Genomic DNA, 13033 nt, shown 5'->3' with positions numbered 1-13033 from the left:
CTCCCTGACCAAGGCCCTTCTCACCCGATTGCTCAGTTTGGCTGGGCGGCCAGCTCTAGGAAGAGTCTTGGTGGTTCCAAACTTCTTCCATTTAAGAATGACGGAGGCCACTGTGTTTTTGGGGACCTTCAATGCTGCAGACATTTTTTGGTGCCCTTCCCCAGATCTGTGCCTCAACACAATCCTGTCTCGGGAGCTCTACGGACAATTACTTTGACCTCATGGCTTGGCTTTTGCTCTGACATGCACTGTCAACTGTGGGAATTTATATAGACAGGTGTGTACCTTTCCAAATAATTTCCAGTCAATAGAATTTTCAACAGGTGGACACAAATCAAGTTGAAGAAACATCTCAAGGATGATCAATGGAAACAGAATGTACCTGAGCTCCATTTCGAATCTCATAGCAAAGGGTCTGAATACTTATGTAAATAAGGTATTTCTGTTTTTTTATTTTTAATACAATTGCAAAAAAAAAAAAAAAAAAACTGTTTTTGAATTGTGATTATGTGGTGTTGTGTGTAGATTGATGAAGATTGTTTAAAAAAGAAAAACAATTTTAGAATAAGTCTGTAATGGAATCAAATGTGGGAAAAGTTAAGGGGTCTGAATACTTTCCGAATGCCCTGTATGTTACAGTATTTACAGTACATATTCCAAAATGTGCCCTTATGCACCATATGTACAGTACACCATATGTATCCTCTATACCAGAGGAAGGTCCTAAAAAAGTATCTCAAAATTGAAGGCCCTAAAAATTGCCAGAATCCACCGAAGTCTTAGTCTGTTCTCTCTGCTACCGCAAGGCAAGCGGTACCGGAGCATCAATTCTGGGACCAAAATGCTCCTGAACAGCTTCTATCCCAAAGCCATAAATAAGACTGCTGAATAGTAATTAATCAAATGGACTTTCTGCTTTCAGCCTTACCTACATGTACATATTACCTCAATCAATCACCCCAACTACACTACATGAGCAAAAGTATGTGGACAGCTGCTCGTCAAACATCTCATTCCAAATTCATGGGCATTAATATGGAGTCGTTGGCTACTATTACAGCCTCCTCTCTTCTGGAAAGGATTTCCACTAGATGTTGGAACATTGCTGCAGGGACTTGCTTCCATTCAGCCACAAGAGCCCTAGTGTGGTCGGGCACTGATGTTGGGCGATTAGGCCAGGCTCGCAGTCGGTGTTCAAATTCATCCCAAAGGTGTTTGATGGGTTTGAGATCAGGACTCTGTGTAGGCCAGTAAAGTTGTTCCACACCAATCTTGGCAAACCATTTCTGTATGGACCTCGGGGGCATTGTCATGCTGAAACAGGAAAGGGCCTTACCCAAACTGTTGCCACAAAGTTGGAAGCACAGAATCGTCTAGAATGTTATTGTATGCCGCGTTAAGATTTCCCTTCACTGGAAATAAGGGGCCTAGCCCGAACCATGAAAAATAGCCCCAGATCATTATTCCTCCTCCACCAAATTGTATAGTTGGCACTATGCATTGGGACAGGTAGCGTTCTCCTGGCATCCACCAAACCTACAATTGTCTGCTGGACTGCCAGAATGTGAAGCGTGATTCATCACTCCAGAGAATGTGTTTCCACTGCTCCAGAGTCCAATGGCGGCGAGGGTTACGCCACACCAGCAGGCGCTTATCATTGCACATGGTGATCTTAGGCTTGTATGCGGCTGCTCGGCCATGGAAATCCATTTCATGAAGCTCCCAACAAACACAGTTAATTCCAGAGGCAGTTTGGAACTCGGTAGTGGGTGTTACAACCGAGGACAGATCATCTTTACACGTTACGTTTTACAGCACTCGGCGGTCCCGTTCTATGAGCTTGTGTGGCCTACCACTTCACAGCTGATCCGTTGTTGCTCCGATATGTTTCCACTTCACATAACATCATTTACAGTTGTCCGGGGCGGCTCTAGCAGGGCAGAAAGCTGATGAACTGACGTGTTGGAAAGGTGGCATCCTATGAAAGTCACTGAGCTCTTCACTAAGGCCTTTCTACTGCCAATGTTTGTCTATGGAGATTGCATGGCTGTCTGCTCGATTTATATACCTGTCAGCAACGGTTGTGGCTGAAATAGCCGAATCCATATCCCAGGTACTCCTCATACATAGACTGTATACCAGTGGTGTAAAGTACTTAAGCTCAAATACTTTAAAGTACTACTGTAACAGTTCTCCTCTTCCTCCGAAGAGGAGGAGCATGGATTGAACCAAGACGCAGAGTGATACTTAGACATGATATTTATTTAGACACGACAAAACAAGGAAGACAAAAAACGAACTATACTTGATTAACTACAAAACAACAAACGACGTAGACGCACCTGAACATAAGAACTTACATATAACGAAGAACGCATAAAACAGGAACAGACTACATAAACCGAAAAAACCAAACAAACCGACAACAGTCCCGTGTGGCGCAACGACAGACACAGGAGACAACCACCCACAACAAACACTGTGAAACAACCTACCTTAATATGACTCTCAATTAGAGGAAACGCCAAACACCTGCCTCTAATTGAGAGCCATACCAGGCAACCCTTAAACAAACATAGAAACAGAAAACATAGACTGCCCACCCAAACTCACGTCCTGACCAACTAACACATACAAAACTAACAGAAAACAGGTCAGGAACGTGACAACTACTTAAGTAGTTTTTGGGGGTATCTGTACTTTACTTTACTATTTATATTTTTGCCAACTTTTACTTTTACTTCACTACATTCCTAAAGAAAATATTGTACTTTTTACTCCATACATTTTCCTTGACACACAAAAGCACTCGTTACATTTGTGGTGTATTTCCCAGTACCTGGGAAATCATGGACACTCTTGCTGACAGTTATGGCTGCTTTGTGTGATGTATTGTTGTCACTACCTTCTTGCCCTTTGTGCTGTTGTCTGTACCCAATAATGTTTGTACCATGATTTGTGCTGTCAGGTGTTGCTGCCTTGCTATGTTGTTGTATAAGATCTCTCTTTAGTAGTGTTGTGTTGTCTCTCTTGTTGTGATGTGTCTTTTGTCCTATATTTTATTGTATTTTTATTTATTTTTATCCCAGGCCCCCGTCCCCGCAGGAGGCCTTTTGCCTTTTGGTAGGCCGTTATAGTAAATAAGAATTTGTTCTTAACTGACTTGCCTAGTTAAATAAAGGTTAAATAAAAATAAATAAAATAAACATTTTTGACAGGAAAATGGTCCAATTCACACACTTATCAAGTGAACATCCCTGGTCATCCCTACTGCCTCTGATCTGGTATTGTTTTTTTTAACCTTAACTTTAACCCTATCCCTAAACCTAACCCTAGCTCCTAACCCTAAACCTAAACCTAACCCTAAACTAACCCTAGCTCCTAACCCTAAACCTAACCCTAGCTCCTAACCCTAAACCTAACCCTAAACTAACCCTAGCTCCGAACCCTAAAACTAACCCTAGCTCCTAACACTAAAACTAACCCTAGCTCCTAACCCTAAACCTATCCCTAGCTCCTAACCCTAAACCTAACCCTAAAACTAAGCCTAGCTCCTAATCCTAATCTTTAATGCAATTCTAATTCTAACTCTAATTCTCACAACACTAAACCCCTAGATAAAAGTTGGTCAAATTTTTAGATCTTTTAACATGTACACGTGCACACGCACGCACACGCACGCACGCACACACACAAACGCACACACAGAGAGGTTTGGGTATAAATGGCTCCATCTGGTGGCGCAAATGAAGCAACGCTTCTCAAATACATGTTTTCAGGTTGTCTGAATGTGTGATATTGTGTGTCATCAGGTAATCAATAGAACAAGTTGGGTAATGCAATTTAAACAGTGGTGAATAAAATACCCAATTGTCGTACTTGAGTAAAAGTAAAGATACCCTAATAGAAAATTACTAAAGTAAAAGTGAAAGTCACCCAGTAAAATACTACTTGAGTAAAAGTCTAAAAGTGTTGGGTTTTAATTATACTTAAGTATTAAAATGTAATTGTAATTTCTAAAATATACTTAAGTACTTTACACCACTGAATTTAAATATGGAGTTGGCACCAACCCCACAAAAAAAAGATATCACGCCTGTGATTTACAGTTGGCTGATTAATTAATAGTTCTAGTTGTTTTTTATCCAGAAGCCTATTATTGCAAGGCCACCATTTAGGTAGTAGGCCATTCAAACCACTACTAAGCTATGCAAACAGTCATCGATTTTTCTTTATTCGACTATTTTGGACTAGGTAAAAAAACGTATCCCAAAATCGGTAATTGATTAAAGTTAGCACAACCAAGATGGCGGAACGAACGCCAGGTGGTTCGCAGAAATCTAGCGCAAAGGTGAATTTATTAATCGACATTTACTTGATGCATTGGCAATTCAACTCTATACGAACTGTTTATTGTAGTTTGTGCGGTTATAAACGTTGTGCAGCTGTTGCCATACCTGTTCCTAATTATAAGGAGCGTTTGTGTACGAAAAGACCACTTAGCTAATTAACGCTAGCTAGCTAGCTACTGTAAGGGCCTGATACACCGGTATTTTTCCTGTTTTCAAACATTGGACTGATTTCGCCATGTGTTTACCTAGTTAGCTGATTACTATTATAGCATTTGGCTCCATTCAGCTAGTTGCTGTGAGTTGGTGCTTGGTTTTGGTTGTTGCACCAGCGCGGTAAATAAATAAATACGGGCTAGCTAACAATAGCCTCCACTAGTCCTTTGCCGTTGTGAAGCTGTAGCTGGTGGACAAAAATCATTGTACCCGCCGTAGGCCTCCTGACAGGCTGTGATAACTACGGTAGTTAGCGAAGCTTCTGACAAACTCAACATTTCGATCATTCCAATTCAACAACACAATACTATCCACAGTATTAGTAAATAGTCAGTTGGCTGTTAGGTAGCAGCTAGCTAGCAACAACCTGTCATTTCACCAGTTAGCATACTGTAAGCTGGCTGTTTCACAACTTTGTCTGTCAGGTCAGCGTGCTAACTAATGCATGGAAGAATATCAAGCAACCTCAAGGAAAACGCACAAATGAGTGATCTCTTAACTGTTGTTGTAATGAGACTTGTGAGTGTATTCAACTCTTTAGCTATCGAAGTTGTCTTTTATTTACATTTGTAGGCGCTACTAGAGAGCAAGTTGAAGTCCTTCAGCATTGGCAAAACGGTCGTGCCCAAGAGGACCCTAAGCAAGAAGGAACAAGAGGAAATCAAAAAGAAGGTAAATAGAAGTGTCAAATATGTATTTCATGTTACAAGTTGTGGCCCACACAAGGGATCAAATTGAAATCTGGATATGCCCACGTGTTTGTTTTGGGCAGCATCCTAATGCACCTTGCATTTTCTATAAACTTGATCATTCCAAAGTGGATTCATGTAGCATTAGCTGTTTGTGTTTAAATTGGTTTGTTGAATCAGTGGCGTGTATATTAGAGCAAACGGTAGGAAACGTTTTTGCAGCAGAAAGTATAATAAGTATTTATTATTGGACAAGTGCTCTGGTATTGTGAGATGGCCTGTGAGAGATGTTGATGGTCTGGTCCTTGGCAGGAGGATGAGCGTGCAGCTGCAGAGATCTATGAAGAGTTCCTGGCAGCGTTCGAGGGAGGAGAGGGCAAGGTCAAGGCCTTTGTCCGGGGAGGCATTGCTAATGCAACTAAAGGTAAGAAGAACCAACTCAAACCGCACAAAACTATCCGGGATATTTTTAGCTAAATATTAAATGTGTAGATACAGATGAAGTCGGAAGTTTACATACACCTTAGCCAAATACATTTAAACTCAGATTTTCACAATTCCTGACATTTAATCCCAGTAAGAATTCACGGTCAGTTAGGATCAACACTTTATTTTACGAATGGGAAATGTCAGAGGAATAGTAGAGATTTATTTATTTCAGCTGTTTAACTTGGGTCAAACGTTTTGGGTAGTCTTCCACAAGCTTCCCACTATTTTGGGTGAATTTTGGCCCATTTCTCCTGACAGAACTGGTGTAACTGAGTCAGGTTTGTAGGCCTCCTTGCTCGCACACGCTTTTTCAGTTCTACCCACACATTTTCTATAGGATTGAGGTCAGGGCTTTGTGATGGCCACTCCAATACCTTGACTTTATTGTCCGTAAGCCATTTTGCCACAACTTTGGAAGTATGCTTGGGGTCATTGTCCATTTGGAAGACCCATTTGCGAGCAAGCTTCAACTTCCTCACTGATGTCTTGAGATGTTGCTTAAATTATGTGGATATATTGTCCTACCTCATGATGCCATTTAATTTGTGAAGTGCACCAGTCCCTCCTGCAGCAAAGCACCCCAACAACATGATGCTGCCACCCCCGTGCTTCACGGTTGGGATGGTGTTCTTCAGCTTGCAAGCATCCCCCTTTTTCCTCCAAACATAACGATGGTCATTATGGCCAAACAGTTCTATTTTTGTTTCAACAGACCAGAGGACATTTCTCCAAAAAGTACGATCTTTGTCCCCATGTGCAGTTGCAAACCGTAGTCTGGCTTTTTTATGCCGGTTTTGGAGCAGTGGCTTCTTCCTTGCTGAGCGGCCTTTCAGGTTATGTTGATATATGACTTGTTTTACTGTGGATATAGATAAGTTTATTACCTGTTTCCTCCAGCATCTTCACAGGATCCTTTGCTGCTGTTTAGGGATTGATTTGCACTTTTCGCATCCAAAGTACGTTCATCTCTAGGAGACAGAACGCGTCTCCTTCCTGAGCGGTATGACGGCTGCGTGGTCCCATGGTGTTTATACTTGCGTACTATTGTTTGTACAGATGAACGTGGTCCCTTCAGGGGTTTGGAAATTGCTCCCAAGGATGAACCAGACTTGTGGAGGTCTACATTTTTTTTTCTGAGGTCTTGGCTGATTTCTTTTTATTTTCCCATGATGTCAAGCAAAGAGGCACTGAGTTTGAAGGTAGGCCTTGAAATACATCCACAGGTACACCTCCAATTGACTCAAATTATGTCAATTAGCCTATCAGAAGCTTCTAATGCCATGAAATAATTTTCTGGAATTTTCCAAGCTGTTAAAAGGCACAGTCAACTTAGTGTATGTAAACTTCTGATCCACTGGAATTGTGATACAGTGAATTATAAGTGAAATAATCTGTCTATAAAGAATTGTTGGATAAATGACTTGTGTCATGCACAAAGTAGATGTCCTAACCGACTTGTCAAAGCTATAGTTTGTTAACAAGAAATGTGTGGAGTGGTTGAAAAACAAGTTTTAATGACTCACACCTAAGTGTATGTAAACTTCCGACTTCAACTGTATGTTAGGAAGTCAAATGACCATTTTCCATTATCTATGTGTATTGGATAAATACAGTTGTGAACTATTGTGTTGTACATTCTAGTAAAAAAATAGACTATCTCGTGCTGACGTACTGTATGCTTTTTCCTACAGAGGAGGCTGCTTCCGATGACAAGAAGGGCAAGCTGTATAAACCCAAGTCTCGCTTCGAAACTGCGGCACCACCGAAAGGCAGCTTCCTGCCTTTGGAAACCCCTCCACAGTTTTTAACAGATAAAAAACACGTATGTATTATTGCAACAAGCATTTATTTGACTTTTTTGATTTGATGACTTATTTGATTTGTTCGACCAAATAGGTAGTTATTTTACTGGCTTCGTCAAAAATCAAGATTTTTTTTTTTTTTTTTTTTTTTTTTATAACTTTTCAGACACTGAAGAAAACAACTGAAAAGGGAAAGAAGAAAAGCAACCTAGAGCTCTTTAAGGAAGAACTGAAACAGTAAGCAATTTCACATCCTTTTTGCGCCGTGTTGTCACGAACCGGCTCGAAGTTACTAACAAAAAGGGAGACAACATGGAGATAAGGAATAACAAAATATATTTATTAACTAAAGTAAACTAAATACAATTAACAATGGTGTCAGTAATCAGTAGTGTAAGTGAGTGGTTACGTGCATAAATGTGATGAGGAGAGGTGTTGAAAGGTGCCAACGCAAACAAACAAAACAGCCACAAAAATTCCACAAAAAAAATCTATCAGTGTGTCTGCATGGAGAGTCTCCTCAATGAATGGGGAAGAGGTGTATTTCTCCATGTTGCTGACGACCCTCCTGGTTCCGCCCACCGACATCCTATTAAGGAAAACGAGCAAAGAGAAAGAATTCAGCAGACAGAGTGGGAGGGTCGTCACAATGTACAGTCGTGGCCAAGTTTTGAGAATGACACAAATATACATTTTCACAAAGTCTGCTGCCTCAGTTTGTATGATGGCAATGTGCATATACTCCAGAATGTTATGAAGAGTGAGTGTTCAGATGAATTGCAATGAATTGCAAAGTCCCTCTTTGCCATGCAAATGAACTGAATCCCCCAAAAATATCTCCACTGGATTTCAGCCCTGCCACAAAAGGACCAGCTGACATCATATCAGTGATTCTCTAGTTAACACAGGTGTGAGTGTTGACGAGGACAAGGCTGGAGATCACTCTGTCATGCTGATTGAGTTCGAATAACAGACTGGAAGCTTCAAAGGGAGGGTGGTGCTTGGAATCATTCTTCTTCCTCTGTTAATCATGGGTACCTGCAAGGAAACACATGCCGTCATCATTGCTTTGCACAAAAAGGGCTTCACAGGCAAGGATATTGCTGCCAGTAAGATTACACCTAAATCAACCATTTATCGGATCATCAAGAACTTCTAAGAGAACGATTCAATTGTGAGGAAGGCTTCAGGGCGCACAAGAAAGTCCAGCAAGCGCCAGGACCGTCTCCTAAAGTTGATTCAGCTGCGGGATCGGGGCACCACCAGTACAGAGCTTGCTCAGGAATGGCAGCAGGCAGGTGTGAGTGCATATGCACGCACAGTGAGGCGTAGACTTTTGGAGGATGGCCTGGTGTCAAGAAGGGCAGCAAAGAAGCCACTTCTCTCCAGGAAAAACATCAGGGACAGACTGATATTATGAAAAAGGTACAGGGATTGGACTGCTGAGGACTGGGGTAAAGTCATTTTCTCTGATAAATCCCCTTTCCGATTGTTTGGGGCATCCGGAAAAAAGCTTGTCTGGAGAAGACAAGGTGAGCGCTACCATCAGTCCTGTGTCATGCCAACAGTAAAGCATTATGAGACCATTCATCTGGGGGGTTGCTTCTCAGCCAAGGGAGTGGGCTCACTCACAATTTTGCCTAAGAACACAGCCATGAATAAAGAATGGTACCAACACATCCTCCGAGAGCAACTTCTCCCAACCATCCAGGAACAGTTTGGTGACGAACAATGCCTTTTCCAGCGTGATGGAGCACCTTGCCATAAGGCAAAAGTGATAACTAAGTGGCTCAGGGAACAAAACATCAATATTTTGGGTCCATGGCCAGGTAACTCCCCAGACCTTAATCCCATTGAGAATTTGTGGTCAATCCTCAAGAGGCGGGTGGACAAACAAAAACCTACAAATTGTGGCCCAGAAGTTATTTGACAGCATGCCAGGGCAGAGGTCTTGAAAAAGAAGGGTCAGCACTGCACATATTGACTCTTTGCATCAATTTTATGTAATTGTCAATAAAAGCCTTGGACACTTATGAAATGCTTGTAATTATACTTCAGTATTCCATAGTAACACCTGACAAAAATATCTAAAGACACTGAAGCAGCAAACTTTGGAAATTTATATTTGTGTCATTCTCAAAACTTTTGGCCACGACTGTACTTGTTTATTGCATTGGATTGCATAACATCATATTCTCCGTCTATCTCCCAGAATACAGGAGGAGAGGGATGAAAGACACAAGATAAAAGGCAGAGTCAGTCGATTCGAACCTCTCTCTGGGATGGAGGGAAAACGCTCCTCAAGTAAGTGTCTGCTGTTTGAATACTGACAGGGTAAGGTTAGGCTGGAGTCCAAACTCATTTGCTCTGTTTCAATGGTCAAACAGCGCATATTCAGGCTAGGAAACCGCTAGACTATCTAAAATACATAAAGACCCTTTGGCTGACTGGCCCCCGCCTCTCAGACCCTTTGGCTGACTACCTAGAACCTCCCCCTCACTGACTGCCCCCCATACTGACTGTCTTGAACCCCCCGTACTGACTGTCTTGAACCCCCCCGTACTGACTGTCTTGAACCCCCCCGTACTGACTGTCTTGAACCCCCCGTACTGACTGTCTTGAACCCCCCGTACTGACTGTCTTGAACCCCCCGTGCTGACTGTCTTGAACCCCCCTGTACTGACTGTCTTGAACCCCCCCGTACTGACTGTCTTGAACCCCCCGTACTGACTGTCTTGAACCCCCCGTACTGACTGTCTTGAACCCCCCGTACTGACTGTCTTGAACCCCCCGTACTGTCTGTCTTGAACCCCCCGTACTGACTGTCTCGAACCCCCCCGTACTGACTGTCTCGAACCCCCCCGTACTGACTGTCTCGAACCCCCCCGTACCATCTTTCACCCACCCTCTCCCTCCTCATACTGAGTGCCCCTCTCATCATACTGACTGTCTCGAACCCCTCATACTGACTGCCCCCCTCCTCCTCATACTGACTGCCCGCCTCCTCCTCATACTGACTGCCCCCCTCCTCCTCATACTGACTTCCCCCCCCTCCTCAAACTGACTCCCCCCCCCCCCCTCCTCATACTGACTTCCCCCCCTCCTCATACTGACTTCCCCCCCTCCTCATACTGACTTCCCCCCTCCTCCTCATACTGACTGTCCCCCCTCCTCCTCATACTGACTGTCCCCCCTCCTCCTCCTCATACTGACTGTCCCCCCTCCTCCTCCTCATACTGACTGTCCCCACTCCTCCTCCTCATACTGACTGTCCCCACTCCTCCTCCTCATACTGACTGTCCCCACTCCTCCTCCTCATACTGACTGTCCCCCCTCCTCCTCCTCATACTGACTGTCCCCCCTCCTCCTCCTCATACTGACTGTCCCCCCTCCTCCTCCTCATACTGACTGTCCCCCCTCCTCCTCCTCATACTGACTGTCCCCCCTCCTCCTCCTCATACTGACTGTCCCCCCTCCTCCTCCTCATACTGACTGTCCCCCCTCCTCCTCCTCATACTGACTGTCCCCCCTCCTCCTCCTCATACTGACTGTCCCCCCTCCTCCTCCTCATACTGACTGTCCCCCCTCCTCCTCCTCATACTGACTGTCCCCCCTCCTCCTCCTCATACTGACTGTCCCCCCTCCTCCTCCTCATACTGACTGTCCCCCCTCCTCCTCCTCATACTGACTGTCCCCCCTCCTCCTCCTCATACTGACTGTCCCCCCTCCTCCTCCTCATACTGACTGTCCCCCCTCCTCCTCCTCATACTGACTGCCCCCCCTCCTCCTCCTCATACTGACTGCCCCCCTCCTCCTCCTCATACTGACTGCCCCCCCTCCTCCTCCTCATACTGACTGCCCCCCCTCCTCCTCCTCATACTGACTGCCCCCCTCCTCCTCCTCATACTGACTGTCCCCCCTCCTCCTCCTCATACTGACTGTCCCCCCTCCTCCTCCTCATACTGACTGTCCCCCCTCCTCCTCCTCATACTGACTGTCCCCCCTCCTCCTCCTCATACTGACTGTCCCCCCTCCTCCTCCTCATACTGACTGTCCCCCCTCCTCCTCCTCATACTGACTGTCCCCCCTCCTCCTCCTCATACTGACTGTCCCCCCTCCTCCTCCTCATACTGACTGTCCCCCCTCCTCCTCCTCATACTGACTGTCCCCCCTCCTCCTCCTCATACTGACTGTCCCCCCTCCTCCTCCTCATACTGACTGTCCCCCCTCCTCCTCCTCATACTGACTGTCCCCCCTCCTCCTCCTCATACTGACTGTCCCCCCTCCTCCTCCTCATAATGACTGTCCCCCCTCCTCCTCCTCATACTGACTGTCCCCCCTCCTCCTCCTCATACTGACTGTCCCCCCTCCTCCTCCTCATACTGACTGTCCCCCCTCCTCCTCCTCATACTGACTGTCCCCCCTCCTCCTCCTCATACTGACTGTCCCCCCTCCTCCTCCTCATACTGACTGTCCCCCCTCCTCCTCCTCATACTGACTGTCCCCCCTCCTCCTCCTCATACTGACTGTCCCCCCTCCTCCTCCTCATACTGACTGTCCCCCCTCCTCCGCCTCATACTGACTGTCCCCCCTCCTCCGCCTCATACTGACTGTCCCCCCTCCTCCGCCTCATACTGACTGTCCCCCCTCCTCCGCCTCATACTGACTGTCCCCCCTCCTCCGCCTCATACTGACTGTCCCCCCTCCTCCGCCTCATACTGACTGTCCCCCCTCCTCCGCCTCATACTGACTGTCCCCCCTCCTCCGCCTCATACTGACTGTCCCCCCTCCTCCGCCTCATACTGACTGTCCCCCCTCCTCCGCCTCATACTGACTGTCCCCCCTCCTCCGCCTCATACTGACTGTCCCCCCTCCTCCGCCTCATACTGACTGTCCCCCCTCCTCCGCCTCATACTGACTGTCCCCCCTCCTCCGCCTCATACTGACTGTCCCCCCTCCTCCGCCTCATACTGACTGTCCCCCCTCCTCCGCCTCATACTGACTGTCCCCCCTCCTCCGCCTCATACTGACTGTCCCCCCTCCTCCGCCTCATACTGACTGTCCCCCCTCCTCCGCCTCATACTGACTGTCCCCCCTCCTCCGCCTCATACTGACTGTCCCCCCTCCTCCGCCTCATACTGACTGTCCCCCCTCCTCCGCCTCATACTGACTGTCCCCCCTCCTCCGCCTCATACTGACTGTCCCCCCTCCTCCGCCTCATACTGACTGTCCCCCCTCCTCCGCCTCATACTGACTGTCCCCCCTCCTCCGCCTCATACTGACTGTCCCCCCTCCTCCGCCTCATACTGACTGTCCCCCCTCCTCCGCCTCATACTGACTGTCCCCCCTCCTCCGCCTCATACTGACTGTCCCCCCTCCTCCGCCTCATACTGACTGTCCCCCCTCCTCCGCCTCATACTGACTGTCCCCCCTCCTCCGCCTCATACTGACTGTCCCCCCTCCTCCGCCTCATACTGACTGTCCCCCC

The 13033-nt window shown here is 46.1% G+C and overlaps 1 protein-coding gene across 2 annotated transcripts in view; it reads left to right on the top strand.

Annotated features, from left to right (window-relative positions):
* The first annotated feature begins 4269 nt into the window (after positions 1-4269).
* Positions 4270-13033, top strand: part of LOC129858964 (U2 snRNP-associated SURP motif-containing protein-like) — a 35619-nt gene continuing 26855 nt past the window's right edge. Inside the window, exons 1-6 of one of the 2 annotated variants that reach the window (XM_055928230.1) lie at positions 4270-4351; positions 5139-5237; positions 5567-5678; positions 7435-7565; positions 7712-7782; positions 9758-9849. In XM_055928230.1, coding sequence (XP_055784205.1) covers positions 4307-4351; positions 5139-5237; positions 5567-5678; positions 7435-7565; positions 7712-7782; positions 9758-9849 — 550 coding nt within the window. In that variant the 5' untranslated portion in view covers positions 4270-4306. Of the gene's footprint in view, positions 4352-5138; positions 5238-5566; positions 5679-7434; positions 7566-7711; positions 7783-9757; positions 9850-13033 lie in introns of those variants that run through there. The other variant, XM_055928228.1, reaches the window with a different exon arrangement.

Source organism: Salvelinus fontinalis, chromosome 7 (assembly GCF_029448725.1).
Source record: "Salvelinus fontinalis isolate EN_2023a chromosome 7, ASM2944872v1, whole genome shotgun sequence".
NCBI classification, from domain to species: domain Eukaryota; kingdom Metazoa; phylum Chordata; class Actinopteri; order Salmoniformes; family Salmonidae; genus Salvelinus; species Salvelinus fontinalis.
Note: the sequence above shows the minus strand (reverse complement) of the source record. Positions and strands in the feature narration are given on the sequence as shown.